The sequence below is a fragment of the Acanthopagrus latus genome, chromosome 23 (assembly GCF_904848185.1).
Source record: "Acanthopagrus latus isolate v.2019 chromosome 23, fAcaLat1.1, whole genome shotgun sequence".
Lineage (NCBI taxonomy): Eukaryota > Metazoa > Chordata > Actinopteri > Spariformes > Sparidae > Acanthopagrus > Acanthopagrus latus.
Genome location: NC_051061.1, coordinates 24,812,506 through 24,840,463, shown reverse-complemented (window position 1 = coordinate 24,840,463; position 27,958 = coordinate 24,812,506). Strand labels below are relative to the sequence as shown.

At 48.6% G+C, this 27,958-nt stretch overlaps 4 protein-coding genes across 6 annotated transcripts; 3 read left to right on the top strand and 1 right to left on the bottom strand.

Annotated features, from left to right (window-relative positions):
* Positions 1–1,874: 1,874 nt before the first annotated feature.
* On the top strand, positions 1,875–5,067 carry LOC119014736 (keratin, type I cytoskeletal 13-like). Its single transcript, XM_037090174.1, has 7 exons — positions 1,875–2,625; positions 3,015–3,097; positions 3,569–3,725; positions 3,811–3,972; positions 4,060–4,185; positions 4,261–4,484; positions 4,841–5,067. The coding sequence occupies exons 1-7, from the start codon at positions 2,155–2,157 to the stop codon at positions 4,977–4,979; spliced, it is 1,362 nt and encodes a 453-aa protein (XP_036946069.1). The 5' UTR covers positions 1,875–2,154; the 3' UTR covers positions 4,980–5,067.
* A 1,647-nt stretch (positions 5,068–6,714) lies between these two features.
* On the top strand, positions 6,715–11,459 carry LOC119014834 (keratin, type I cytoskeletal 13-like). The gene is made up of 7 exons (XM_037090340.1): positions 6,715–9,002; positions 9,493–9,575; positions 9,692–9,848; positions 10,124–10,285; positions 10,698–10,823; positions 10,903–11,120; positions 11,300–11,459. The coding sequence occupies exons 1-7, from the start codon at positions 8,601–8,603 to the stop codon at positions 11,379–11,381; spliced, it is 1,230 nt and encodes a 409-aa protein (XP_036946235.1). The 5' UTR covers positions 6,715–8,600; the 3' UTR covers positions 11,382–11,459.
* A 2,443-nt stretch (positions 11,460–13,902) lies between these two features.
* LOC119014832 (keratin, type I cytoskeletal 13-like) lies at positions 13,903–18,257 on the top strand. 2 transcript variants are annotated; one of them, XM_037090337.1, is made up of 7 exons: positions 13,903–14,604; positions 15,482–15,564; positions 15,672–15,828; positions 15,906–16,067; positions 16,304–16,429; positions 16,979–17,199; positions 18,069–18,257. In XM_037090337.1, exons 1-7 carry the CDS (start codon positions 14,191–14,193, stop codon positions 18,157–18,159), a joined length of 1,254 nt encoding a protein of 417 aa, XP_036946232.1. In that variant the 5' UTR covers positions 13,903–14,190; the 3' UTR covers positions 18,160–18,257. The 2 variants fall into 2 exon arrangements, with proteins under 2 accessions (XP_036946232.1, XP_036946231.1); XM_037090336.1 differs by having other exon boundaries at positions 13,907–14,604; positions 18,066–18,257.
* A 2,375-nt stretch (positions 18,258–20,632) lies between these two features.
* Positions 20,633–25,309, bottom strand: LOC119014833 (keratin, type I cytoskeletal 13-like). Of its 2 annotated transcripts, none has more exons than XM_037090338.1 (7): positions 24,312–25,309; positions 23,323–23,405; positions 23,059–23,215; positions 22,820–22,981; positions 22,458–22,583; positions 21,688–21,908; positions 20,633–20,821 (listed from the first exon to the last, which is right to left on the bottom strand). In XM_037090338.1, exons 1-7 carry the CDS (start codon positions 24,723–24,725, stop codon positions 20,731–20,733), a joined length of 1,254 nt encoding a protein of 417 aa, XP_036946233.1. In that variant the 5' UTR covers positions 24,726–25,309; the 3' UTR covers positions 20,633–20,730. The 2 variants fall into 2 exon arrangements, with proteins under 2 accessions (XP_036946233.1, XP_036946234.1); XM_037090339.1 differs by having other exon boundaries at positions 20,633–20,818.
* Positions 25,310–27,958: the final 2,649 nt, after the last annotated feature.

Below are 27,958 nucleotides of genomic sequence, written 5' to 3'. Positions count from 1 at the left end.
TGGTAAAAACGTGTTAGCAGCTGTTTATCGGACCCATCGGTCCTCTGGGAGGACGGGGCTGGTACTGATGTGCTGGCTGCACTTTATCTATATACACAGCTATAGTTTTCACTCGGTATTGTTCTGGAGCTGCTGTTTATCCCCTGTGGATCCGTATGATGTGGAACATGCCAACTCCGACTCGGCTCTGTTTGCTTTTAGGTTCATGAGGTCGTGTCCAGTATTCTTACAGAACAGCAGATGACTTTAATTCTCTGTAGTTCACCTCCAAGATTTAACTCATTGTCTTACAATCACAAGCTAACTAATTACAAGAATAGCTGAAAATGCTGCTGATACAAGGAAACTTGTTGGTGACATCTTCCCAACCATCTGTTACTGATCGTAAACACAAACACGGATCTTACGTCGAGCATTAAGGAGCCTCAAACTGCTGGTTCAGTTTCACGGACAGAACCACTGGATGAAACGTCGCGGCGGGCTGGACATCAGACAGATTTCATGGATCGAACAAGATAAATCTGGATGCAGCGCTGGAGGCGTCAGAAGCTGCTCATCGGTACATGATGCCCGAAAAGATGGACTGCAGATCGGACAGAACCAGATGGGACCATTTCAGACTTCAGCTGTATGTACAGCTACTGTTGTTCAGCGGCTACGTTCATAATGTGCGCTCATGGACGTGACCACACAGTCGGGTCACTCCGTCACACTTCTATCAGATTACATCGGATCTTTGCGTTCTGTGCAGGCTTGAGATTTTTTTCCTGGGCCGTGAGCCAGAAGTAGAAGGACGGCAGCGACTTTCCTCTGAAATCATCGCAAGCAAGAGCACCATCATGCATCTAGTTTGTGTAATTATCATGTAGACCATACACCAAATGTACAAAGATGCAGCTTCGTCTCGCTCTTCGTACGCCATCTTTCTAGTATACCGAGGCAGCTGGTGACGTAAAGAGGTCAGCCGGAGGTGTTTCTGTTACCACTAGCTGAAATGGGTACAGCGCCACCTAGCGTACCGGGGTATGACATGCTTCTGCCAGTAATTTGATCGAACTATAGCTGTAATCTGACTAAGCTGTGCATGTAAACGCACTGAGTGTGAACAGTGACGCCTCCATCTTGTGTCTATATGAATAATCATAAAGAAAACACTTTGGGAAATATTGGTTCCGATGTGTCAGTACCAGTGCACATGCCACCGGGTCTGAGTGAAGGAAGCTGACTCACAGCCAGCAACCTGGTTGCTGGTCCTTCTTACTGCATGTTGTACCAAAGATCTGACACGTGGTCATCAGACCCGATCACATTCTGGTACCGACTGTGCTTTAACACAGACTTTTATCTGGATCAGGTGTTCTGATGGAGACTGTCAGCAGGTGCAGATGTTGTGCGGCTGGAGGATTCTCATCTTGTTGGCAAACGTTCTCACAGAAACACTTTTAATCTCGTAATGATTTAGTTGTTCAGGTGCGTCACTCCACCTGTAAGAGCTATAATCTCTGTAAACCTCTGAGACTTAACGAACTCTGAGCTCTGCTGGAGTTTCTCTGTTGTTTTCATCTTAACAAAGTCCGATCAGCCGCTCCTCATTCTCCGTCTTTGTCAGCTCTGTTTACTGGAGATTAGGAGCTGAAAGAGTCTCTTTAATCAAACAGGAGGATTAGTGTTTAAACCTGCCGCGTCGCGGAACAATGACCTGCCGCCTGCAGTTACACAACACGCTCATAAAGCTGTGACAGCACACTGAGGTTATTGTGAGGAGGGTCACTGACTCTGAGCTGCTGACTGATTGAATGTGCTTTTCAATGCTGGGTGTGAACTTTAAATCAAAATGTCACCCAGGTCTGAACCTGCCCGCTCGACTCCAGCGGCTCGGATCTGTGGATGTAGCGTGATGATCGTCAATGAACGCGAGCAGGTGAACGAGCAGCTGACGGGTGGATTCCACAGTTCTCAGACACACCCTCTGCTGGGTGCAGCAGGGGCAGGTGTCTCCTCGTAGGCTTGGCACAAGCTCGCCATCCAACCCCCACCTCCTCCTCCTCCTCCAGGACTGGAAGAGTATAAAAATCAGCCGTCCTCTGAGCTCTTCACTCTCTCCTCTCCAGCTGAAGCCGACTGTCTGCCTCCGTTCCTTCATCACCATTCAAGATGATGTCAAGTTACAGCTCCAAAAGCATGTCTAGCGGTGGATACGGTGGTGGTGGCCGCCGCTCTGGTTCCGTGTATGGTGGAGCTGGAGGCCATGGTGTCAGAATCTCCTCTGGTGGCTCCTCCATGTCCATGTTTGGTCGTGGCGGTGGCGGTGGCGGCGGCGGCGGCGGTGGTGGTGGAGGTGCAGCTGGCTACAGCTTCAGCTACAGCAGCTCAGGAGGCGGTGGAGGTGGTGCATTTGGCTTTGGTGGTGGCGATGGCGGCAGCGTGGATATCTCTGCCAACGAGAAGGCCACCATGCAGAACCTGAACGACCGTCTGGCCTCCTACCTGGAGAAGGTGCGCAAGCTGGAGGCAGCCAACGCCGAGCTGGAGCTGAAGATCAGACAGTTCCTGGAGAGCAAGGTCTCCCCCTCCGCCAGAGACTACAGCGGCTTCTACGCCACCATCGCAGAGCTGCAGGGCAAGGTAGGCAGCAGAACCAGTACCACAACATCTGCATGCATCCATCAGGGAAGCTGTGCACACCTGCTCCACCTGTCATCATCTGTGATGGAGTGAGAGCAGCGTCAGCTTCAGACCACTCAGATACCTCCAGCGTTGTTTCAGCAGTAATGATGGAATAATGTCCGTCTCAACAAATGTCTGTTTTATTGCGGTTTGCTCCGGAATCTGTCACCCTGCAGACGCCAGAGCAGATCAGTCTGCTTCACTGCCGACACTCACATCTGACAGCTGATCACTTCTCTGCTGCTCAGCTTGTTGAGCAGGAGGTGTGAGGAGCAGAACCTCATCAAAGTGTTTGTGTTAGTGATGGTGTAAAGTTCTCAGCCTCTCTTTCCTCTTTTATCTCACAGATTCAGGACGCGACCAAAGTCAACGGTGGCATCTACCTGATGATTGATAACGCCAAGTTGGCTGCAGACGACTTCAGACTCAAGTGAGTGAAGTGATCCATCAATAACACAGATCTGAGAGACAGACATCACACTAATGCTGCTTGTAAGCAACTGTTCCATTAGCTTACATGCTAATTAGATTGCTAACAGCGAGCAGGTGAGAGAATGATAGAGAGAAGCTCCTGAAGCTTGACTGAGCAGCGTTAGCGAATTAGCGGTTGAAGACACACAGCTTTGTTCTGTTGACCAACAGCTTTTAATAAACCACCAGCTACCAGGCTAATCATCATGCAATGCTAAGGCAGAATTTGGTTTTCAAAACCTTGTCCTTGCAATCTAAACCTGAACCCAACCAAGTAGTTTTGGTTCCTAAACCATCCAGTCACAGCTCAGCAGGCTGGTCTCAGACGTCCTCTGTTTCTTCTCTCTGCGTTGCTTTCTCTTCCTGTTTCAGTCAGTTTTATTTTTTGGAAGAGCTGATTTAGAAACAGAGCGTGCCGTCTTCTGTGCAGGTTCGAGAACGAGCTGGCCATGCGTCAGTCGGTGGAGGCCGACATCGCCGGTCTGAGGAGGGTCCTGGACGAGCTGACGATGAGCCGGAGCGACCTGGAGATGCAGATCGAGGGCCTGAAGGAGGAGCTGATCTTCCTCAAGAAGAACCACGAGGAGGTCAGTGAGCTCTCGGACACAAGAAACGTCTGAGTGGAACTTCTACGTTGAAGCGAGCGCTGAATCTTCACGTGTCTTTCTGCAGGAGTTGCTGGCGATGCGCACTCAGATGAGCGGACAGGTGAACGTGGAGGTGGACGCTGCTCAGGGACCAGACCTCTCAAAGATCATCGAGGAGGTCAGGGAGCACTACGAGAGCATCGCCGCCAAGAGCCGAAAAGAACTGGAGGGCTGGTTCAACGCCAAGGTAAGAACAGCTCCGTGACTCGGACTGAAGAGACGGCAACAAGACGTGATGATGAATGATCGTGACGTTATTTCTGTCCTCTCACAGTCGGAAGCATTAAACAAAGAAGTGGCTGCCAACACAGAAACACTCCAGACGTCCAAATCTGAGATCACAGAGATCAAGCGGACGCTGCAGGGCCTGGAGATCGAGCTGCAGTCACAGCTCAGCATGGTAACATCATCACTCCTCCTCCTCTATCTGCTGTGTCTGTGAGCTCTTTAACAAACCGACTCCTCCCTCCTGCAGAAAGCGTCGCTGGAAGGCACCCTGGCTGAGACACAGAACCGGTACGGCATGCAGCTGGCAGGGTACCAGAACCAGGTGGGCATGATGGAGGAGCAGCTGGTGCAGCTGAGGGCCGACCTGGAGAGACAGTCGCAGGAGTACCAGATGCTGCTGGACATCAAGACCAGACTGGAGATGGAGATCGCCGAGTACAGGAGGCTGCTGGACGGAGAAGGTGGCAGCAGGTGAGACAGGCCACACCTGAGGGGGCGGGGCTTATGACTGCAGCAGAGAGTTTAATGCACTCATGATAATGTTCCTCAGAAATGATTTATATATGACAGAACTATGATTTGTTTGAGTTCAGACTTTAATGGCTTCAATAATCTTCAGTTCATATTTTATTCTTTTGAACCTGAGTGTTAACGTCTACAAAAGACTTGTAGTTGAAATAAAATATGTGAGATTATGATGTTTCGCTCCTAAAAGTTGACCCATGGCTTTTGTCCGACATCTCTGATACACTGAAATATATTCAACATCCTGCACAATCGTCACTTCATGAAGCACAATGACTGAAATGTTTGTGTCTCTCCTGCAGCATCTCCTCCTCCTCCATGGTCACCACCACCCCCACAGTCACCTCCACCACCAAACAGAAGGTCATCACCATCGTAGAGGAGATTGTGGACGGGAAGGTGGTGAGCTCCTCCACAGAGGAGGTCAGTCAGACCCTGTGAGCTCATGCAGGAGGCGCCATCGCAGCTCGCACACAACAAAACACACAAATAAAAGTCTGCTGAGGTGCTTCACAATAAAACGCCTGTGGTCTCTTCTTCTTCTGTGACGTCCTCATTCTCACTGCAGTGTGTAAAAAATATTATTATTATTATTATTATTATTATTATTATTATTATTATTATTATTATTGATGATCTCTACCAGCTTCAACTCATTCTTTCATAAAACTGCTTCATGTCTTCGAATCAGGACGAATTGAAGCAAATAAAACAGAAATATAGAAATAAAATGTTTCATGGAAGATGAAACATTAAGAAATCTGACATGAATCTCACATGAAGTCATTAATAATCTGAAGCTTTAGATTAACACAGCATAAACCATCAACAATCAACAGTGTGGAGGTTAGCATGCTAACCAGCTGGCTGCTAGAAGCACTCTGCAGCTGAGAGGCGGGACGTGGGCGGGGCTTCAGGTTGGGTTTGACTGGGACTCTGACAGGATCTAACATGTGAGTTTGGAGCTCAGCACTGAGGTCCTAAAGCGCCTCCTACTGTCACAAACTGTCCCACAACACAGATCTCAAAGCAGCCTCACAAACACTGAAGCAATCAGAGCCGGTCCTGACCCGACTCCATCATTACAACATCCACATTACAGGAAGCAACAACCACTGAGTATGTAGCTGTGATGCTGCTGCTCGTCACAGCAGGTGAAACACTCACCTGTTATTCATATTCAACAACATTAAGTTTATTACTGAGCTGAAAACATCCAGCTGGAGTGAAGAACACAGAACATCCTCACACAGAACCTGCCGACGGTTTAATACAACCGGCTGATGGACTCACAGCACTCACATCAGGTCTGAAGGTCACAGTGGTCAGGCTGCTAGCAGTAGCCATGTTGTGCTAACAGTGAAAAGGACACACTTTGAAAACGTCGTCTGTTTCTGCTTTTAAAAAGTAAAATTCAGTTGGTCAGGAGCTCAATCAGCCCATCCAGTCCAACCAGCCACTGGTTACATGCTGGTGGATGTGTTGCTAAGGCTAAAAGCTAACCAGACCGGGAGCAGCCAGAGTTTCCTAAACTCACATGCTAACAGTGGTGCGTTCAAGATCAGCCGTGTTCGTAGATGTTGATTCAGATACTGTTCGGTGTTTCCAGGAGGTGGCAGGATGAGCCTGTTGTTCAGGAGCTAACTCTGTAGCGTTAGCACAAAGCACACAGCCACAGCACTGCGCAGTAACTGTGGTGCTGGAAGCCTTTTCAGACTGAGGTACATTCATGACGCTTCACTTCTTGTTTTTATATGACTGAGACTTTGAACAGAGTCTTTTATTTATGTTTTAGACAAAAAATGTGAGAAGAGCTTGTTGAACGTAGTGAACGACCCGCTAACACACCAACAGCTAACACGCTAACACACTTGTCTAGTGGGTCAGTGAGAACAGAACCAACAAAGTGTTTCCACAGCGTGTAAACCACACGTCAACTGTGGAGCAGTTTATATCCTGAGAGCAGAGCAGCAATCTGTGTCTCCAGGAATAAATAAATCTCTCTGGAGGTCAATATGTTCAGTGGATTTGGGTTGTAACCAGCAGCCTTCACAGTTGACCCGTGCGGTATGTTTTCTGATGAGGTGTGCTGGTGAACTCAACAAGCAGTGATGTGTTCGGACAGGTAGGTCACCTGAAGGCAGGGCTGAGGTCAAGCTATCCCTCAGAGGAGTCCTGGGCTCAGAGTCTGTCAGAGATACAAAAGAATTCTTCAGTTCATCTCTACTTTAAGATGTTTATTTTATATTAACATTCACGTTTAAATCACATTTACATTCAGGGCATTTAACAGACGCTTTTGTGCAAAGCGACAATAAGTTCATTTGTCACAAGAGAGAAACACGACATCACTGTTGATGGAGTAGAAGAAAAATCTGAACAATGTCCGTCTGACGATCGGAGACTGTTTATCAAGGAAACTGTCTGTTCATCAGTGATGTGATTAAAGTGCTCAGATAAGAACATGACCAGCACAGACGAGTTTGTCTGTTCGTCTCCAGGTGACGTCTGATCACACGAGTCCTGATTCTTCACATTAAAACACAGACAGGCTTCCGTCCTGCTCGTCTCAAAAACTAATGATATCAGGTTTGCTATGTGGACAAAAGTATGTGGACAGGTGTTGAAGCAGCTGTACTGGGTGTTTGGGTCTGGATCGATAGACTCGATCGCCCAGGAGGAGCTCCAGGCTTCACGTGATGCACTCGGCCCAAATGTACAAGAAGCTCACATTGAGAAGGAATGTAAAATGCTGTAGAAGCTGTAAATGGTGGATACACGAGTCATGACTTGTTTCCTGTCAGAATTTGATCTATTCCGTCCAACAACATTTGGAAAGTCTAGATGAGCCGCACCATTCAATTATTTTATACCCACTGAAGTTAGCCGGCTCGGTTAGCACACGTTCAGTTCTGTGGGCCTCTGACTCGGAGGATCTGGTCAGGAGCAACACAACCAACACTGTCCGGGTTTAATGTTACGTCCTCAGGTACACTATAGTCACATGGCGGCCATTTTCCTCTGACATCACACTCCAGGTGTGGCGGTTCGGACCAGGTGAGAGTCGTATATATAAAAGCAAATAACGATCATTTCACTGTTTCCTGTTTGACGATGGTTTAATCTGGAGGCTGGAGCCATTTTTCAAGTTAAACAACAGCTAACAGCTAATGGCTAACAGCTAACAGCATTACAATCCAAAACGTACTAGCTAACGTGAAAATGAATTCAGAAATATCAGCACACACCTTGGAGACATTCGTCTAACGAGGAACACACAATAATGTACCCAGGAAGCTGCTGAACACTAACATCAGCTAACGAGTTACTAAAACCTGTTGTTTTACCTAAAAGTAGATGTCTGATATTTGTGTTATTATTTATTTATTATACATTTATTACAACAAACCCACGTCTGCACTGCAGCTCATGAACATCTCAACAAATCTCCCGTCTTCATGTTATAATCTGTGTGATTCTGTTTCATGGTCATGTTCTTCGTTTGTTCCTCCTCTGCCACCAAAATGTACACAAAACATTCGTCACAGCTAACAGAGCCGAGCTGAGGCTCCCACTGTTTGCACAATAAAAGAAGACAGGGGAGTGTGTGTGTGTGTGTGTGTGTGTGTGTGTGTGTGTGTGTGTGTGTGTGTGTGTGTGTGACAGGTTGGAACATGCAGAGAGGAATCCAGGTGTGAGGAGGAGCGTCGAGGGTCTCTTTATTTAAAGTTGAACCAGAATCTGATCAGATGAGATTATCAGCAGGTCGGATCTGAGAGGAGCTGATCCACCTGAACGAGCCGGATGATTGAGTCACCTGAGAGACGCTTGCAGATAGAAACACAAACAGACAGAGAGGGTGACAACGTCGTGTCATTGTACAACAGGCGTAGAATTCACATTCCTGCTGTGATTCGTCAGTTGGTCACATGTCTGCGCCCGAGGCTGCAGCGAGGCCCGGACCCTCCACCCCTCCCTCACCTTCATCCGGGATAAAAGGAGCTGGGTCGGACCTCGGCTTCATTCTCTCCTCTCCATCCAGTGCAGGCAGACTCCTCCAGCATGTCTTCTTACGCTCGCTCCACCACCTTCTCCAGTGGAAGCCGTCTGGGCAGCATGAGGGCCCCCAGCATGTACGCCGGCGCCGGAGGCTCTGGGGTCCGCATCTCCAGCGTGAGCGCTCCCAGAAGCTTCTCGTCAGCCGGGGCAGGGTTCTCTGCCGGCGGCGCTGGCTTCAACCTGGCCGACGCCTTGGACAACGCCAGCGACATCTCCGGCAGCAAGAAAGCAGCCATGCAGAACCTGAACGACCGTCTGGCCGCCTACCTGGAGAAGGTGCGCAAGCTGGAAGCAGCCAACGGCGAGCTGGAGCTGAAGATCAGACAGTTCCTGGAGAAGAAGACCCAACCTGAGGGCCACGACTGCGCCGCATTCAAGGTGGTCATCAGCGACATGCAGGACCAGGTGAGTCCAGGTTCTGATTCTGTGATGAGGTCAGAGAGACAAAAGAGAGGGAGAGGTGTGTGAGCAGGTGAAACTGAAGAAAGAGTGTGTTTAATGTTTGGAAATGAAAATACTGTAGCACACAGTTTCGTCCTGACTGTCATGAAAAGCCCCGCGGCTGCTCTCAGGTGTTCAGTCAGCCCGGAACAGAGACGTGATTGGCTGTTTCCTGCAGAGAGATGCAGGTGCAGCCACACCCTGAACACACAGGCGACACACACGCTCCATTTGCATGATGTGAAAGAACAGAAGAACAGAAGGCCGTGAAACAAACAGAGTTTGATTAATATTTGAATAGCTTTGAATAAATGGTGCAGCAGCCTCATGGAGCTCCTGCAGCCTGCAGCCACGCCCGCCTGTCTGTCTCTGACTTCAACATTTCAAATGTCTTCCAGTCTCAGTACATTTAGAAAATAAAACAGCTTAAATCTGAACTTCTGTTGTGTTTCAGATCCAACAGGCCACCCGTACAAACGGCTCCCTCTACCTGGCGATCGATAACGCCAAGCTGGCTGCTGACGACTTCAAGGTCAAGTAAGTCGACCGACACTGAACGTTCACACGAAGCTCGATGTGGCTCCGACTGTTCTGATGAATGTCTCGCATGCAAACCAAACATATCAGCTCACTGTGATCGTCCCTGTGTGCAGGTACGAGAACGAGCTGGCCATGCGTCAGTCGGTGGAGGGCGACATCGCCGGGCTGAAGAGGGTTCTGGACGAGCTGACTCTGAACAGATCGGACCTGGAGATGCAGATCGAATCTCTGAGGGAAGAACTCATCTGCCTCAAGAGGAACCACGAGGAGGTGGGCGTGAAACCGCAAACTACTGCTGAAGCTTAGCTTCTTTAAAATGTTTCAATCAGTGACGTTGTTGTACAGATTGATCAGCTGTAGTTTTACTTTTTGATTTCTTTACTCATTAAGTTTAGTCCCAAACATCTCAGCTCCAGCGTCAGACTGGACCGTCTATAAATCAAACTCAACTCAAATTTTGAGAAATTAAGAGAAAAAAAAGTTGTGTGTTGTTAACCGACTTGTCTTCATATTTATTGACTTGGATCTGAAATGTTCTCCTGCAGGACCTGCTGGCTCTCAGGGCCCAGATGGGAGGCCAGGTGAACGTGGAGGTGGACGCCGCTCCTCAGCAGGACCTGTCCGCCGTCATGGCCGGAATCAGAGAACACTACGAGACTGTCGCCAACAAGAACCGCAAAGACCTGGAGTCCTGGTTCCAGGCCAAGGTGAGTGACACAAACCGCCTGATGTCTTTGTAGTAACTCGATAATTTTCTAGATCATAACTGAGAAGTGAGATTGAGCTACACTACAGTCATCTGACTCTGTTTGCAGAGAACAGTTCAGTACAATCATCAGGTTTTCTAACAGAATCTGATCAGATTCTTTTCTTGTTACACAAGACAGTGAAAAAGTATTTAAAACAACGTATGTTTGACTTTTCAAGTCAAAACTATCTGATTTACCAGAGTTGTACCTCATCATATCAAATCTCAATTTGTGTAGAATGTGTAACTTCTCACACATGACAGTTCAGCGACCAACAGCAGAGCGTCATCAGGATACGTGTTGATTTAAAACAGACGTCACTCTCAGTCGTGATTTCTGACTTCTGCCTCGCGTCTTTGTTGTCTTGCAGTCTGAAGCGCTCAACAAGGAGGTCGCCTCCAGCACCGAGACTCTGCAGATGTCTCGCTCCGAGGTCACAGAGGTCAAACGTTCGCTGCAGAGTCTAGAGATTGAGCTCCAGGCGCAACTCAGCATGGTGGGTTTCAAACATGTCTCAGTCTGGATGTGAATCAACAGTCTGTCAGCCTCCTCACACAGTTTCTGCTCCTCTTCAGAAAGCATCTCTAGAAGGAACCCTCGCAGACACACAGAGCCGCTATGCTAACATGCTAGCAGGTTACCAGAGGCAGGTGTCAATGCTGGAGGACCAGCTGTCTCAGCTGAGACTGGACCTGGAGCGTCAGAGCCAGGAGTACCAGATGCTGCTGGACACCAAGACCAGGCTGGAGATGGAGATCGCCGAGTACAGAAGGCTGATGGACGGAGAGATCATGTGAGTGGACCGGTCCAGACCGGGAATCATCAAAAGTACCAGAGTTTGAATACAGAAACGTGTGTGTTTGAGTTTCAATAGTTAATGAAACATTCATTTTAGTTCCTCACTGTCAGAAACTCTGTTAGCTTCTTGATTAGCGTGATGAAAGCTAACATGGGCTGTGTGTTTTGTTGCAGGCCGACTTCCTCGTCCACAACCAGTAAAGTTCTGATCATCACCAAAGAGATCATCGAGGGAGAAGACACTGAGACTGACTAGACTCAGTGAGACGACAACAACATCAACACGCTGCAAACCGTTCTCAGAACAACACCAATAAAATCTGACGAACTGAAACATGTCTGTGTGTGTGTTTGTTTTACTCTGGTTTTTATTATTATTATTATTATTATTATTATTATTATCATTATTATTATTATTATTATTATTATTATTTGAATAAAAACAGACATCTGTTCATTCGTTGATCACAGGACAGGACAGTCGACAGAATTCACGGGAAACTAAAAACTATGAAACAGGAAACAGCTTCACACAGCTCGTTATGTACAGCTCCTCATCTTCAGACGAGGTGAAGATGAACACTGTTAGCTCGGCAGATCTACCTGATGCTAACACTGCTAGCGCAGCAGAGCTACCTGATGCTAAAAGTGCTAGCTCAGCAGAGCTACCTGATGCTAACACTGTTAGCGCAGCAGAGCTACCTGATGCTAACACTGTTGGCTCGGCAGATCTACCTGATGCTAACATTGTTAGCTCAGCAGCTACATAAGACTTCATGTTAATTAAGGTGTAAATCTGGTCTGAGATCAGGTTGTGGTGCGTTCTCTCCTGCAGATTGTGATCACAGCAGACGAGACATCTGATGTTTAAATCAAGTTTCAGCTGCTTCAGTTGTTTAGCAGAATGCTGCAACTCTGTTTTAAATAATGAAGTTTATTAATATTCAGTAAATCAGAACTGGAGATGACGGCGTGCTTTACAAAGTGAAGAAGTAAACAGACCTCAGATCAGGTCCTTCATACAAACTGCGATCTGTGTCACATGAACAACTATTTTATTGAGGTCTCAGAGAGGAACATGTTTGTGTGAAGGGACTTCCTGTTGGACACTTCCTTCTACTGTCAAAATAAAAGCTTGGGTGCTTTTCACCACCAGATGGAGACAAACAGCTGAGTCCTGCAGCACCTCAGTCTCCTTCAGTTTGAAGGCAAATGTTTTAGTTTTAAGTCATTAATATTGTAAAGCTGCTTCAAAACACGTTGTTTAAAAATATTACATATCATTAATTATTATTCACTGAACTTTTCAGAGTTTCATTAGAGTTCCACCTCTGAACAAACCAACAGAGCAGCCGTCGGATCAGAATCACAGTTCAGAACGCGCTCGTGACGCAGGACAGCAGAGGAACAGGCTCGGTGCCAACTGTGTCACGGGTCAGAACCGTTAATGTGAACCAATCACAGTTCTGCTGTAAACCAACAAAGATACGATACAGCTGAGTCGACACGTTTTCTCTGTCGGTTCTTCTTGGTCATGAAAGAAACCCAGTTAACAATTATCTGATCAGAACCTGTCCTGTTATCTGTTCTGTCTGTCTGAGCTGATCTGGGTCTCACAGGTCAACGAGCCGGTCCGACTGGGCTGAAGAGTGCAGTGAAAGTTACTGAGAGAAGTTCTGGTGGGAGATTGTTCAGTACTTTGCTGCTGTGGGCTCAGATTCTGATCCAATCAAACTCTTTAATACAACTCATGATGTTAGATACTTTGTCAACGAGTCAAAGATCTGCTGTTTCAGTGTGAATGTCACTGTGAACTGACCTGACAGCTGTGAGGGGTTTAAGGTCCAAGAGGGACAGGAACCAGACCAGGAACAGGTCCAGGAACAGGTCCAGGAACAGGTCGGTCAGGTGAGGCTCCATTCCTGCTTGTTAATACTTCAGCTGTTGACCAACAGAAGATAAAAAACACAAGTTAATATCAGAACATGAAGAAGTGTGTGTGTGTGTGTGTGTGTGCGTGTGCGTGTGCGTGTGCGTGTGCGTGTGCGTGTGTGTGTGTGTGCGTGCGTGCGCGTGCGTGCGTGTGTGTGTGTGTGTGTGTGTGTGTTGGGGGGATGGTTGAACAGGTGATGATTAACTGTGAAGCGACACGCCGGTTATAAAATCTGAGACAGGCAGGAAACATCCTGAAACATCAGCTGTGAACCGTTATCCAGATGACCTCTCAGGCTGGTGCAGTCTCAGTTCTGATGACCCGTTTAAACTGGGTCTGAGCTGCTGCTGCTGACAGGAGCGACAGGAGACGTCGCTGAACGTGTCGATATAGATGTAGATCACAAAGTCTAAGGACACTACATACATGTGATCAGTGAGGAAACCTTCTGTCAGCATCGACTCAGACACTTCTGAACAGCTGGAGTTCTTCATGGTGAACGAACAAAAAGACTCAGAAGTTCCGAAAATAGAACAAAGAATAAAACATGTTCAGGTACGTTGTTCGGACCTTTCACCTGTCTTTGGTCCCTGCGGACAGTTTCTACCTCTTCAGGACTTCAACACGATTATCAAGAGGAAGAATTCACATGATCACAGTTTAAAGAAAGTAACACTGAGATGATTATTAGTCTTGAAACAACACAGAGTGATGGGAACATCGATGTTCAGTCAAACATGCTGCGGGCAGAAAGACAGAACACATGACATGTAGCCTGTTTGGTCCTCAGGGCCCCATGTGGGCTCAGGACCGGATCATCAGGCTGCTCAAACAGCTGCAGGGCCCGTCACAGAAATCCCCCCGAGGCCCTGGAGCCTCCCCTGATGGACAGACAGATACTGAGAGCTCCTCTGAAAACCCACCCGACCTGCTGGACCTCACCTCTTTGGCTCAGACCGGTTTGATCTGCGGGCCCCAGGCCACGCTGCGACTCCCCCGGCATGTTTGGTATTGGACCTGACTGACCAGCCCCCTCTCTCTCCCCCGGCCTCTTTCTGAGGCATAAAAGGAGGCGACGTCCCAGCAGCTCTTCACTCTCCGCTCAGAGCCGACGACCAGCCGACCCTCAGCCATGACTTCCTTCTCCACCAGCAGCAGCTACACCTCCTCCCCCATGAGGAGCTCCATCATGATGGGCCCCTCCACGTCCTCCTCCCGCCGGGTCAGCAGCTTTGGAGCCGGCAGCGTGTACGGAGGAGCCGGAGGGTCCGGAGTCCGAGTCTCCAAGGCCTCCTTCACCTCCTCCGCCGCCGGAGCCGGAGGTGGCTTCAACCTGTCTGACGCCATCGACGTCTCTGCCAGCGAGAAGGCCACCATGCAGAACCTGAACGACCGCCTGGCCTCCTACCTGGACAAGGTGCGCAGCCTGGAGAAGGCCAACGGAGACCTGGAGCTGAAGATCAGACAGTTCCTGGAAGCCAAGACTGCACCTGCGGCTCACGACTTCTGTGGCTTCAGCGTCCAGATCAACAACATGCAGGACCAGGTGAGACCAGGTCACCTGACTTTACCCTGAGTTTAGTCTGTCAGGCAGCAGAGATCTGCAGGCGGCGTCAGCATCAAGCGGTTCAAGGCTCAGTTCACCTGTACGACAAGAAGTTTGATACCTGGGTGTAGAGCAGAGACACCTGAGTGTGATGAGGGCAGGTAACAGCACCTGAGTGTGACGAGGACAGGTAACAGCACCTGAGTGTGACGAGGGCAGGTAACAACACCTGAGTGTGACGAGGACAGGTAACAGCACCTGAGTGTGACGAGGACAGGTAACAGCACCTGAGTGTGACGAGGACAGGTAACAGCACCTGAGTGTGACGAGGACAGGTAACAGCACCTGAGTGTGACGAGGACAGGTAACAGCACCTGAGTGTGACGAGGACAGGTAACAGCACCTGAGTGTGACGAGGACAGGTAACAGCACCTGAGTGTGGCGATGTCATCACACAAACTGAAAACAGACTGAAGTTTTCACATTTTGTTTCATCAAAGTTAAATCTGACTGTTTAATGTTTAAATTTTTATTGACTTTTAAAGTTTTAAAGTCAACATTTACATTTATGAATTATAATCAGCTGAACTTGAATCATTTTACCTGCTGAAACAAGTTCCTGGTGGCGGCAGAGCTCCACCTGGTGGTCACAGTGCTCCACCTGGTGGTCACAGAGCTCCACCTGGTGGTCACAGTGCTCCACCTGGTGGTCACAGAGCTCCACCTGGTGGTCACAGTGCTCCACCTGGTGGTCACAGAGCTCCACCTGGTGGTCACAGTGCTCCACCTGCTCTGTTGAGCATGTTTGAACTTCACTGATCCTCTGAAGCCTTCCAGTCGACTCGTCCTCACAGTGTTTCTCTTCCTTCCTGCTCAGATCAGAGTAGCTACTCGTGGAAACGCCGCCATCATCCTCTCCATTGACAACGCCAAGCTGGCCAGCGACGACTTCAGAGTCAAGTGAGTGTGAGGCTAGCGTAACCTGATTACATCGGTCTTTCTGTGAGCACTTTGCTCCGGTCTCTCTGCTCAGGTGAGTATCCTGAACTCATCGTGGTGTTCTTCAGGTTCGAGAACGAGCTGACCATGCGTCAGTCGGTGGAGGCCGACATCGCCGGGCTGAGGAAGGTTCTGGACGAGCTGACTCTGGCAAGATCCGACCTGGAGATGCAGGTGGAGAGTCTGAAGGAGGAGCTGTTCCACCTCAAGAAGAACCACGAGGAGGTGAGAACAACACCACCCAGAGAGCACAAGAAATGAAAACACAGAAAGGCACAGGTGTAACCGGGCTCTTCCTGCAGGACCTGCTGGCTCTCAGGGCCCAGATGGGAGGCCAGGTGAACGTGGAGGTGGACGCCGCTCCTCAGCAGGACCTGTCCGCCGTCATGGCCGGAATCAGAGAACACTACGAGACCGTCAGCAACAAGAACCGCAATGAACTGGAGTCCTGGTTCCAGGCCAAGGTGAGACCACAAAGTCCTGTTTGGTCTCTAACGTGGTGACTGCTGCCCCGACGGTCCAGAACCAGAACCAGCTCCACTACACTCACAATGAAACCACTTTGTCTCCTGTCACTTCTGTTTCTTCAGATTTTGAAGTGTTGAGCATGTTTCATGGTGTTTGTCATTTTGTTCGTTGAGACTGAAAGTTAATGTCCTGATATGGGATCAATGACATTATTGATATTTGTGCTCCACAGACGGCCGAGCTGAACAAAGAGGTGGCGGTGAGAACTGAGACCCTGGAGACGTCCAGGTCCTCCATCTCAGAGATCAGACGCACCTACCAGAGCCTGGAGATCCAGCTGCAGGCTGCAGTCAGCGAGGTGACCGACACTGGGCCGATAAATGTTCTGACAGGAGCTGAAAACGGGCTCAGAACCAGCTTCTGCTCGGTTCTTCAGTGTCCACATGACGTCACGGTGTTGTTAGAGATAAAACTCTACAAATCTATTCAGTGATGACGAGACTACAGGTTTCATTTATTTTAGACTTGGACTAAAATTATCATCATTTTAGTTATTCTGTCAGTTATTGATGATCAGGTATTGATGATGAGTTATCGATGATCAGAGTATTTGAGCCTTAAACTGACTGGTTCCTGTTGGTCTCAGCTGACTCACTGTCGCCCTCTTCTGTCAGGAGACCAGAACAAACTGATGAACATTTAAACTGCAGGATTTTGTTACTGGGTCAGAACTTTGATGAAGCATCTCAGATCTTCACTTTTGTCTTTTCTGGCAGAACTGAGCCTCCATATGAACGTGAACAGGAAGCATTTGAGTTTTTTGAGTTAAGTGTTGTATGTAAAGTCACAGTGAGCGTCACTGTTGAACGCCGCTGACCTGACTGTCCTCCATCTTCCTCCTGAGCAGAGAGGAGCTCTGGAGGGAACTCTGGCTGAGACCAAGAGCCGCTACAGCGCCATGCTGGCAGGTTACCAGAGGCAGGTGGTGTCTCTGGAGGAGCAGCTGGCCCAGCTGAGGGCCAACCTGGAGAACCAGAGGGGCCTGTACTCAGAACTGCTGGACATCAAGACCAGGCTGGAGCTGGAGATCGCCGAGTACAGGAGGCTGCTGGACGGAAACCTTGACACGTGAGTGGACCGAACAGTTCAACCCCTGCTTCGTACATGTTGTGTAAAGTGGACAAACACTCGCAGACCGTCTGTGATCACAGCGCTCCATCGTTCTGACACCATCATCACGTCCTCCCCACTTTGTGATGGAAACTGGAGCAGAAACAGAGAAAGGAGGGTTGAAGCGTGTGCAGTCTGCAGCCACGCTAGCAGCTCTGTGTGGCCGTACTGTGAGCTACATGCTAACGGCAGCATGCTAACACACTCAGTGACAACATGCTGATGGTTAGCAGGTATAATGTTAACCTGGCCACAGAACAAGCATACATCAAATATACTTGAGTACATATATATGAGTGTGTGGAGGGAGTCAAACACTGATAACACACACTGAAACATATTCAGACGTCCAGAGCCTCAAACACAGTGACGAGTTCTTACAGTATATGAATGAGGACAGTAGTCGGTGTGTTTGCTGGCACATAAAGAATATAAGTTTAATTTATTCACAGATACACTGCGACTCGTCATATCAGCCAACATGAAACTACGAGCTGAAATATCCTCAGAGCTCTGTTTAATTAACTCAGACAACCAGCAGAATAATACAACGTTCACCTGTGAGATCTGAAAAAGGGACGTTAGCATGTTAGCATGCTAACAGGCAGTAAGCAGACAGTCCACTGAGGCTGATGTGTTTGTGTCAGAGAACAGAGTGTGATGAGATCAGCTTCTGGAGCCGTCAAGTCAGACACTGCTTCATGTTTCTGAACGTGACTCGTCTGGTTGATCTTTCTAATAATAAAAGCATCAGTTTAAGTCTCATCAAGCAGAAAAGAGACACAAAGACATTCAGTTAACCTCTCTGTCCTGTGTTCCTACAGCAGCAGCACCACCACCACCACCACCACCACCACCAGGCGGGTGGTGACCATCGTGCAGGAAGTGGACGAGAACGGAAAAGTGATCAGCACCTAGACCGACAGGAAACCAGAGACCCCTCCGACCAATCAGAGGCTGTAGAGCGTAAACTGAGTCTGTGGGACCTTCTTCAATAAAAATGAAGTCTGACATTATTTCTGTGCTGTGTTTCTTTCACACCGACACTCCGGCTGTGTGACCTCTGACCTCTGATATGCTGCAGCTTCCTGCTGAGACCCAGTAACTCTTCATTAAACCATGAATGAAGAATCAGAACACAACAGAACTGCCTGCAACGAAGGGCTCAGTCACTGTCTTTCATACGAATTATCATGATAATAACTTTAATCAAATAACACTTTTCAAAACTACTGTTACAAAGTGCTCCACATTGAAGAGCAACTGAAAGAATATTTATTGATAATCATCCAAGTCAAACTCCATGTGAACAGACAGGAGCTGCCACACACAACTACAGTAGCCCAGAACAGTCAAACTAAACACGGGCGCACGTACATGCAGCAGCTCAGCACTCCTCGTATTGGTACTCCGTAATTCTTTACTATCTATTGAGTGCCACGCATGCACAGGCATATGAAAAATACAGCAGTTTATGTCCACTGTCCCACAAGAGGAAAAAACACACTTGACCGTGTACATAGTATATATATGTATATAGTAACATCAAGCATGGGTTCAAGGCATCACCTCTTCCACATCTGGGACAATCTGACCACATATTTTTGACTCCAGCATACAGACCACTTATCAACACGGTCAAACCAACTGCTAGAGCCAGACAAGTGTGGCCAGAGACGGCCTCTGAGCAGCTGCACAACTTTTTCAGTTGCACAGACTGGACCAACACTGACACTTACACCTCCTCCTTACTGTTCTACATAAAATGCCGCATGGACAATGTCACCACCACAAAACGGATCCATGTGTTTCCAAATAACAAGCCGTGGATGACCAGGAACGTACAACTCCTGCTGAAGGCCCGTAAAACCGCTTTCTGGTCTGGTGACACGCAAAACTACAGTGACGCCAGCGCAAACCTGAAAAGGGCATCAGGGATGCTAAGGCAGCCTACAAGCAGAGGATCGAGCACCACTTTGGCAACTCGGACCCCTGCCGGGCAAGACAGGGGACACGTCACATCACCAGGCAAAGCAACACCAACAGCCTGACCAGCAGCAGTGCTGTGGAGGCAGAGTAACTCAACCTGTTCTTCGGCCGCTTCAAGGTGGAAAGAACAAGGATGAACATCAGTCCTGCTCCAGCCACCAACAACCAGGCACTCACCATCAAGTCGGCAGGTGTGACCCACACACTCCGTAAAATCAACCCACGGAGAGCAGCTGGCCCAGATGTCATCCTGGGGCGGGTCCTCAGAGAGAATGAAGCGCCTGGAGAGGCTAGTCCTGCAACACATCAAGGCTGCTCTGCCACCCACCCTGGACCCTCACCAATAGCCAACAGGTCAGCAGACAACACCACCTCCACTGTCCTCCACACTGTACTGCACCACCTGGAACAACAAGGGGCATATGCACCGCTGCTGTTCATGGACTACAGCTCCACGTTCAACACCATCCCTCCCTGTACACTGTTTTCCAAGATGTCCCACGTGGGTGTACAACACAACCTCTGCCTTTGCATTAAAGATTACTTGACAGACCGACCACAGTCAGTCAGGATGGGCCGGCATCTCTCCTCCATTCTGACACTCAGCACAGGGAGAAGCAGGTTGTCCACTCACCACTGATCATCATTGTGGAGAGGGTGGAGAGGGTGGCCAGCTTCAAATTCCTGAGCACACGCATTTCTGAGGTACTCACATGGACAGCGAGCACCACAGCACTTGTTAAGAAGGCACAACAGCAACTGTACTTTCTAAGACTGCTAAGACTTCCACTGTTCAACTAAGAGCATCCTCACACATGGCATCCTGGTGTGTATAGTGGCATCAGGGATCAGCAGGTAATTAGTCCCTGCAGAGGATCATTAAAACTGCCCAGACCATCATTAACCAACAGCTACCTTCCCTGGACTACATCTTCACCTCCAATGTTTGATGCACCCTTTTATAATAACAATGCTGAAATAAATGAGAGACAGGTGCAGCCACAGCTCACCCAAGGCCACAGAGGGGGGCTGGGTGAGACATTTGTCGGCTCTTAAGAAAACATCCAGAAATGAGAATAATAAATGGCAGGCCCTGGGTGATCGTAACAAAAAAGGATGGTCAAAGAGGGAGTTTGCCACCTGGACCACAGGTATAAAAGGGGGAGAATCGGGGAGAGATCTCAGTTGCCCCGGGGTACCTCATGGATGTATGTTTTCTTCTTTTGGCAATAAACACCTTTCTGGACTAAAGACCAGCTGCCTCGCCTCTGATTTTTGGACTCTAACTTTGAGCGAATTTTCAGAGTCAGATAGTGAATTAATTGGATGGATAAGGAAGGCAGTTTCCCACTACAAGGTCACACAGCCGGAGTGTCGGTGTGAAAGAAACACAGCACAGAAATAATGTCAGACTTCATTTTTATTGAAGAAGGTCCCACAGACTCAGTTTACGCTCTACAGCCTCTGATTGGTCGGAGGGGTCTCTGGTTTCCTGTCGGTCTAGGTGCTGATCACTTTTCCGTTCTCGTCCACTTCCTGCACGATGGTCACCACCCGCCTGGTGGTGGTGGTGGTGGTGGTGGTGCTGCTGCTGTAGGAACACAGGACAGAGAGGTTAACTGAATGTCTTTGTGTCTCTTTTCTGCTTGATGAGACTTAAACTGATGCTTTTATTATTAGAAAGATCAACCAGACGAGTCACGTTCAGAAACATGAAGCAGTGTCTGACTTCACAGCTCCAGAAGCTGATCTCATCACACTCTGTTCTCTGACACAAACACATCAGCCTCAGTGGACTGTCTGCTTACTGCCTGTTAGCATGCTAACATGCTAACGTCCCTTTTTCAGATCTCACAGGTGAACGTTGTATTATTCTGCTGGTTGTCTGAGTTAATTAAACAGAGCTCTGAGGATATTTCAGCTCGTAGTTTCATGTTGGCTGATATGACGAGTCGCAGTGTATCTGTGAATAAATTAAACTTATATTCTTTATGTGCCAGCAAACACACCGACTACTGTCCTCATTCATATACTGTAAGAACTCGTCACTGTGTTTGAGGCTCTGGACGTCTGAATATGTTTCAGTGTGTGTTATCAGTGTTTGACTCCCTCCACACACTCATATATATGTACTCAAGTATATTTGATGTATGCTTGTTCTGTGGCCAGGTTAACATTATACCTGCTAACCATCAGCATGTTGTCACTGAGTGTGTTAGCATGCTGCCGTTAGCATGTAGCTCACAGTACGGCCACACAGAGCTGCTAGCGTGGCTGCAGACTGCACACGCTTCAACCCTCCTTTCTCTGTTTCTGCTCCAGTTTCCATCACAAAGTGGGGAGGACGTGATGATGGTGTCAGAACGATGGAGCGCTGTGATCACAGACGGTCTGCGAGTGTTTGTCCACTTTACACAACATGTACGAAGCAGGGGTTGAACTGTTCGGTCCACTCACGTGTCAAGGTTTCCGTCCAGCAGCCTCCTGTACTCGGCGATCTCCAGCTCCAGCCTGGTCTTGATGTCCAGCAGTTCTGAGTACAGGCCCCTCTGGTTCTCCAGGTTGGCCCTCAGCTGGGCCAGCTGCTCCTCCAGAGACACCACCTGCCTCTGGTAACCTGCCAGCATGGCGCTGTAGCGGCTCTTGGTCTCAGCCAGAGTTCCCTCCAGAGCTCCTCTCTGCTCAGGAGGAAGATGGAGGACAGTCAGGTCAGCGGCGTTCAACAGTGACGCTCACTGTGACTTTACATACAACACTTAACTCAAAAAACTCAAATGCTTCCTGTTCACGTTCATATGGAGGCTCAGTTCTGCCAGAAAAGACAAAAGTGAAGATCTGAGATGCTTCATCAAAGTTCTGACCCAGTAACAAAATCCTGCAGTTTAAATGTTCATCAGTTTGTTCTGGTCTCCTGACAGAAGAGGGCGACAGTGAGTCAGCTGAGACCAACAGGAACCAGTCAGTTTAAGGCTCAAATACTCTGATCATCGATAACTCATCATCAATACCTGATCATCAATAACTGACAGAATAACTAAAATGATGATAATTTTAGTCCAAGTCTAAAATAAATGAAACCTGTAGTCTCGTCATCACTGAATAGATTTGTAGAGTTTTATCTCTAACAACACCGTGACGTCATGTGGACACTGAAGAACCAAGCAGAAGCTGGTTCTGAGCCCGTTTTCAGCTCCTGTCAGAACATTTATCGGCCCAGTGTCGGTCACCTCGCTGACTGCAGCCTGCAGCTGGATCTCCAGGCTCTGGTAGGTGCGTCTGATCTCTGAGATGGAGGACCTGGACGTCTCCAGGGTCTCAGTTCTCACCGCCACCTCTTTGTTCAGCTCGGCCGTCTGTGGAGCACAAATATCAATAATGTCATTGATCCCATATCAGGACATTAACTTTCAGTCTCAAAGAACAAAACGACAAACACCATGAAACATGCTCAACACTTCAAAATCTGAAGAAACAGAAGTGACAGGAGACAAAGTGGTTTCATTGTGAGTGTAGTGGAGCTGGTTCTGGTTCTGGACCGTCGGGGCAGCAGTCACCACGTTAGAGACCAAACAGGACTTTGTGGTCTCACCTTGGCCTGGAACCAGGACTCCAGTTCATTGCGGTTCTTGTTGCTGACGGTCTCGTAGTGTTCTCTGATTCCGGCCATGACGGCGGACAGGTCCTGCTGAGGAGCGGCGTCCACCTCCACGTTCACCTGGCCTCCCATCTGGGCCCTGAGAGCCAGCAGGTCCTGCAGGAAGAGCCCGGTTACACCTGTGCCTTTCTGTGTTTTCATTTCTTGTGCTCTCTGGGTGGTGTTGTTCTCACCTCCTCGTGGTTCTTCTTGAGGTGGAACAGCTCCTCCTTCAGACTCTCCACCTGCATCTCCAGGTCGGATCTTGCCAGAGTCAGCTCGTCCAGAACCTTCCTCAGCCCGGCGATGTCGGCCTCCACCGACTGACGCATGGTCAGCTCGTTCTCGAACCTGAAGAACACCACGATGAGTTCAGGATACTCACCTGAGCAGAGAGACCGGAGCAAAGTGCTCACAGAAAGACCGATGTAATCAGGTTACGCTAGCCTCACACTCACTTGACTCTGAAGTCGTCGCTGGCCAGCTTGGCGTTGTCAATGGAGAGGATGATGGCGGCGTTTCCACGAGTAGCTACTCTGATCTGAGCAGGAAGGAAGAGAAACACTGTGAGGACGAGTCGACTGGAAGGCTTCAGAGGATCAGTGAAGTTCAAACATGCTCAACAGAGCAGGTGGAGCACTGTGACCACCAGGTGGAGCTCTGTGACCACCAGGTGGAGCACTGTGACCACCAGGTGGAGCTCTGTGACCACCAGGTGGAGCTCTGCCGCCACCAGGTGGAGCTCTGTGACCACCAGGTGGAGCACTGTGACCACCAGGTGGAGCTCTGCCGCCACCAGGAACTTGTTTCAGCAGGTAAAATGATTCAAGTTCAGCTGATTATAATTCATAAATGTAAATGTTGACTTTAAAACTTTAAAAGTCAATAAAAATTTAAACATTAAACAGTCAGATTTAACTTTGATGAAACAAAATGTGAAAACTTCAGTCTGTTTTCAGTTTGTGTGATGACATCGCCACTCTCAGGTGTTGTTACCTGTCCTCGTCACTCTCAGGTGCTGTTACCTGTCCTCGTCACACTCAGGTGCTGTTACCTGTCCTCGTCACACTCAGGTGCTGTTACCTGTCCTCGTCACACTCAGGTGCTGTTACCTGTCCTCGTCACTCTCAGGTGCTGTTACCTGTCCTCGTCACACTCAGGTGCTGTTACCTGTCCTCGTCACACTCAGGTGTTGTTACCTGTCCTCGTCACACTCAGGTGCTGTTACCTGTCCTCGTCACACTCAGGTGTTGTTACCTGTCCTCGTCACACTCAGGTGCTGTTACCTGCCCTCATCACACTCAGGTGTCTCTGCTCTACACCCAGGTATCAAACTTCTTGTCGTACAGGTGAACTGAGCCTTGAACCGCTTGATGCTGACGCCGCCTGCAGATCTCTGCTGCCTGACAGACTAAACTCAGGGTAAAGTCAGGTGACCTGGTCTCACCTGGTCCTGCATGTTGTTGATCTGGACGCTGAAGCCACAGAAGTCGTGAGCCGCAGGTGCAGTCTTGGCTTCCAGGAACTGTCTGATCTTCAGCTCCAGGTCTCCGTTGGCCTTCTCCAGGCTGCGCACCTTGTCCAGGTAGGAGGCCAGGCGGTCGTTCAGGTTCTGCATGGTGGCCTTCTCGCTGGCAGAGACGTCGATGGCGTCAGACAGGTTGAAGCCACCTCCGGCTCCGGCGGCGGAGGAGGTGAAGGAGGCCTTGGAGACTCGGACTCCGGACCCTCCGGCTCCTCCGTACACGCTGCCGGCTCCAAAGCTGCTGACCCGGCGGGAGGAGGACGTGGAGGGGCCCATCATGATGGAGCTCCTCATGGGGGAGGAGGTGTAGCTGCTGCTGGTGGAGAAGGAAGTCATGGCTGAGGGTCGGCTGGTCGTCGGCTCTGAGCGGAGAGTGAAGAGCTGCTGGGACGTCGCCTCCTTTTATGCCTCAGAAAGAGGCCGGGGGAGAGAGAGGGGGCTGGTCAGTCAGGTCCAATACCAAACATGCCGGGGGAGTCGCAGCGTGGCCTGGGGCCCGCAGATCAAACCGGTCTGAGCCAAAGAGGTGAGGTCCAGCAGGTCGGGTGGGTTTTCAGAGGAGCTCTCAGTATCTGTCTGTCCATCAGGGGAGGCTCCAGGGCCTCGGGGGGATTTCTGACTGTACAGCGGGCTTCACCTGATGATCCCGTCCTGTCAGTCCACAGGAGGCCCAGAGGACAAAACATCCAGGCAAAAGACATCCAAAAAGACTTAAACTTCTACAAGTTACTTGTCTCGTTCTTCACTCACTGAGGTCAGTAATCCTCAAACTCAAATGAACCGTGTTGTAGAAGTCGACTCTGATCTCCAGAATGTGATGTTGACACAGAATCAATGTGTCAGTATCAGTACTGTGATCTAGAGTCAAACGCCAAAACCCAGAAATCAGTTAGCACATTAGCATGTAATCCATCATTAAATGTCCCACAGTTTAATCCTGAAGCTCTTCATGTGCTAACAACAGTTAGCGGTTGCTAACAAGTGTCTGAATGAGACTACAGAGGTTGTCGGGGACATTAAACGTCCTCACAGCAACACAGAGACTCATCTACTCACTAGTCCGTCTTTACAGCCCACTTTAGTTCCACACTGTTCTAACTCTGACTTTACAACATTGATCAGTTTATAGAAAACCTGGATAGTAATTGTGCAGTAAGACTCTTAGTGGTGGAGACGTTTCAGTCATGTGACCGTGATGTCGTCTGTTTGTAGCCTAGCATTAGCTTCTTACTGCTACACAGTTAATGTAGCTTCACACATCACAGAGTGGAGTTCATCTGTGGAGATTATGTGGATCAACAGAACCAGGACGGATCAGAACCTTGTGTTTGACACACTGATCTGTAACCAGTGATGCACTTCAGCAGCTGACACTGAGCACGACGAGCAGGAAATTCATCTGTGATGTTAAAAACTACGATCGACTCTGAAAATAGAAAACTTAAATGACTTTTTGTCTGAACTAAAAATTTCATCTAAAAACTAAAATAAATAAATCAAAAAGAGTTTCCAAAATGAGAAAATAAATAAATAATAATAACAACAATGTAGTTGAGTACAAAAAGTGTTCTCAAATTAATGAATGCTTTTGTGGGACTTAAAGGTGATTCTGCAGCAGACGGTTCAGGTTCTGACCGGTTCTGACATGACGCTGACAGTACTGCTGCACTTCCACATGTGTCTCACCCTCGGCCTCACCAGGAGGCAGAAAGCTGAAAGTCTCTTGTTTAATTACTGCGCTCACCTCCACCTCCTCCACCTTCCTACTCCGGTTTCCCCTTGATCAGTTCTGCCCCGCCCTCACCTGTCAGTCCACCTGTCGATCCTCCTGTCAGACCACTTTCTCTCATCAGAAGAGAGACTCTTGTTAACGATTAATTGTTACAGCGACTGCAGTTGACACCAGCGAGGAGATGAAGAGGTGGAGAAAGTCCCCAGACTCCCTTAACAAATGTGTCAGTTTAGTGAGTTGTTGAGTTGGAGACACTTTATAAACTCTGTGAAACTCTGTCTCTGACTCATTCTGCATTATTTGGACCTTCTTGTAAATTCAGCAAATGTTCTACATGAACTTTTTTCAGTCTTTGAGTAGAAACATGGAGTCTGTTTCAGACGTTTCATTTTGAAACTGTTTCTCTGTTGGAACTGACGGTGTTTATCTGACGGAGGTTTAATCCAGCTGCAGTGTCTCATTCCAGTTTATATTCAGATACTCAAAGCATCAGATAAGTTTGTCTGTGTGTCCACCGTGATGCTGCCATCACTGACAGGGTCGGTGGGTCCCACTGCAGGTTAATAACCTGATGGACAGGTGGAGCAGCAGGTGTTCAGCTGTTGGTGCAGAGCGCCCTCGTGTGGTCTGAGCCCAGAGAAGGAACAACAGCTGAGACCACTTCTAGTGAAGAACATAGAGGAGTTCAGATGAAACAGAACTGTGGCTCGGTTCTTCAGTCCACTGGACTTCCTGTGGCGGTCAGAAGCAGCCTGCAGCGCCCCCCAGAGGTCCGAGTCCGAAACTGAGGACATGAAAGAAAGTGTTCACCTCTTCCTCCAGTGACATCACAACTTGTTTTCCTGGATCAGCAGATTCTGTTCTGCACCACAGACTACATAATGAATATTAATAAAAACATTAAATAAAGCAGTAAAAACTAATAATAGGGGGCGTGTCTTATTCAACCAGTCAGGGACAACAGATCAGTATTGATCTGACGGGTCAGGTGACCCAGAGCCTCGAGGCTCCCATCAGTAACTGATCACCTTTACATCCTTTCATGGTGTCGCTCCACTTTACATTTCAGAACCACTCAGACATTATTCTGGTGCTGGCGGCCCGTCAGTCCGGACTGAAAGCAGAATCTGTTCAACAGACAGAATGTTGCTCTGTTCTGGTTTTGGTCTGAGCTCTGCATGCTGGGTCTGTACTTTGTGAACAGAACTTCCTGCTGTGAGCGGTGCCGACTCTGACGTCCACGTGATTCAGGTGTTTACTCTTCTTCTCCACATCCTGCGTCTCATTTGTTCTATGGTTTCAAGTTGAACACAGATAAACCACCAAATCTAACCACTGTTGTAAGATCACTTCCTGCGCGACACACCAGCTCTGTTTGTGTGTCGTGTGTCAGCCGACCTCAGTCATCCAGCAGGTGTGTATCCAGGTGTGTATCCAGGTGTGTATTCAGGTGTGTCCTGCAGCGTCTCCCTGTCAACAACAGCTTTGTTTCCTGTCTGCAGGTTTTTTTGAGCTGCTGCATGTTGAAATTTACTGGAGCAACATGAAACTCACTTTTGTATATTTGCTCAGATATTCTGTCAATGAATTGTGATTGTGTGGTTCTGTTCATCTCAGGTTCTGTACCAGAGGACTGTGAGGCCCACTGAGGCCACCAGACTGTGATTCTGTGCTGTATCAATAAAAGTGACTAGATTTGAACTCGTATCTCTGCGACAGAAGATGAAGCCTGAGTGATGGACGGTCATCAGCACAGTGACCAAGCATGTGATCCAAAATGGAGAATCTGTGGAGAAGAACCGGTCGGTCGGGACACTCAAATTTAAATAGTTAAAAA

Coding starts and splice junctions, on each gene's coding strand:
- LOC119014834 (XM_037090340.1), top strand. CDS start 8,601: ATGTCTTCTTACGCTCGCTCCACCACCTTCTCCAGTGGAAGCCGTCTG. Junction 9,849..10,123: donor TCAAGAGGAACCACGAGGAG/GTGGGCGTGAAA, acceptor GTTCTCCTGCAG/GACCTGCTGGCTCTCAGGGC. Junction 10,824..10,902: donor TCCAGGCGCAACTCAGCATG/GTGGGTTTCAAA, acceptor GCTCCTCTTCAG/AAAGCATCTCTAGAAGGAAC.
- LOC119014736 (XM_037090174.1), top strand. CDS start 2,155: ATGATGTCAAGTTACAGCTCCAAAAGCATGTCTAGCGGTGGATACGGT. Junction 2,626..3,014: donor TCGCAGAGCTGCAGGGCAAG/GTAGGCAGCAGA, acceptor TTTATCTCACAG/ATTCAGGACGCGACCAAAGT. Junction 4,485..4,840: donor GACGGAGAAGGTGGCAGCAG/GTGAGACAGGCC, acceptor TCTCTCCTGCAG/CATCTCCTCCTCCTCCATGG.
- LOC119014832 (XM_037090336.1), top strand. CDS start 14,191: ATGACTTCCTTCTCCACCAGCAGCAGCTACACCTCCTCCCCCATGAGG. Junction 14,605..15,481: donor TCAACAACATGCAGGACCAG/GTGAGACCAGGT, acceptor CTTCCTGCTCAG/ATCAGAGTAGCTACTCGTGG. Junction 15,565..15,671: donor AGCGACGACTTCAGAGTCAA/GTGAGTGTGAGG, acceptor GGTGTTCTTCAG/GTTCGAGAACGAGCTGACCA.
- LOC119014833 (XM_037090338.1), bottom strand. CDS start 24,725: ATGACTTCCTTCTCCACCAGCAGCAGCTACACCTCCTCCCCCATGAGG. Junction 22,982..23,058: donor TCAAGAAGAACCACGAGGAG/GTGAGAACAACA, acceptor CTCTTCCTGCAG/GACCTGCTGGCTCTCAGGGC. Junction 21,909..22,457: donor TGCAGGCTGCAGTCAGCGAG/GTGACCGACACT, acceptor CCTCCTGAGCAG/AGAGGAGCTCTGGAGGGAAC.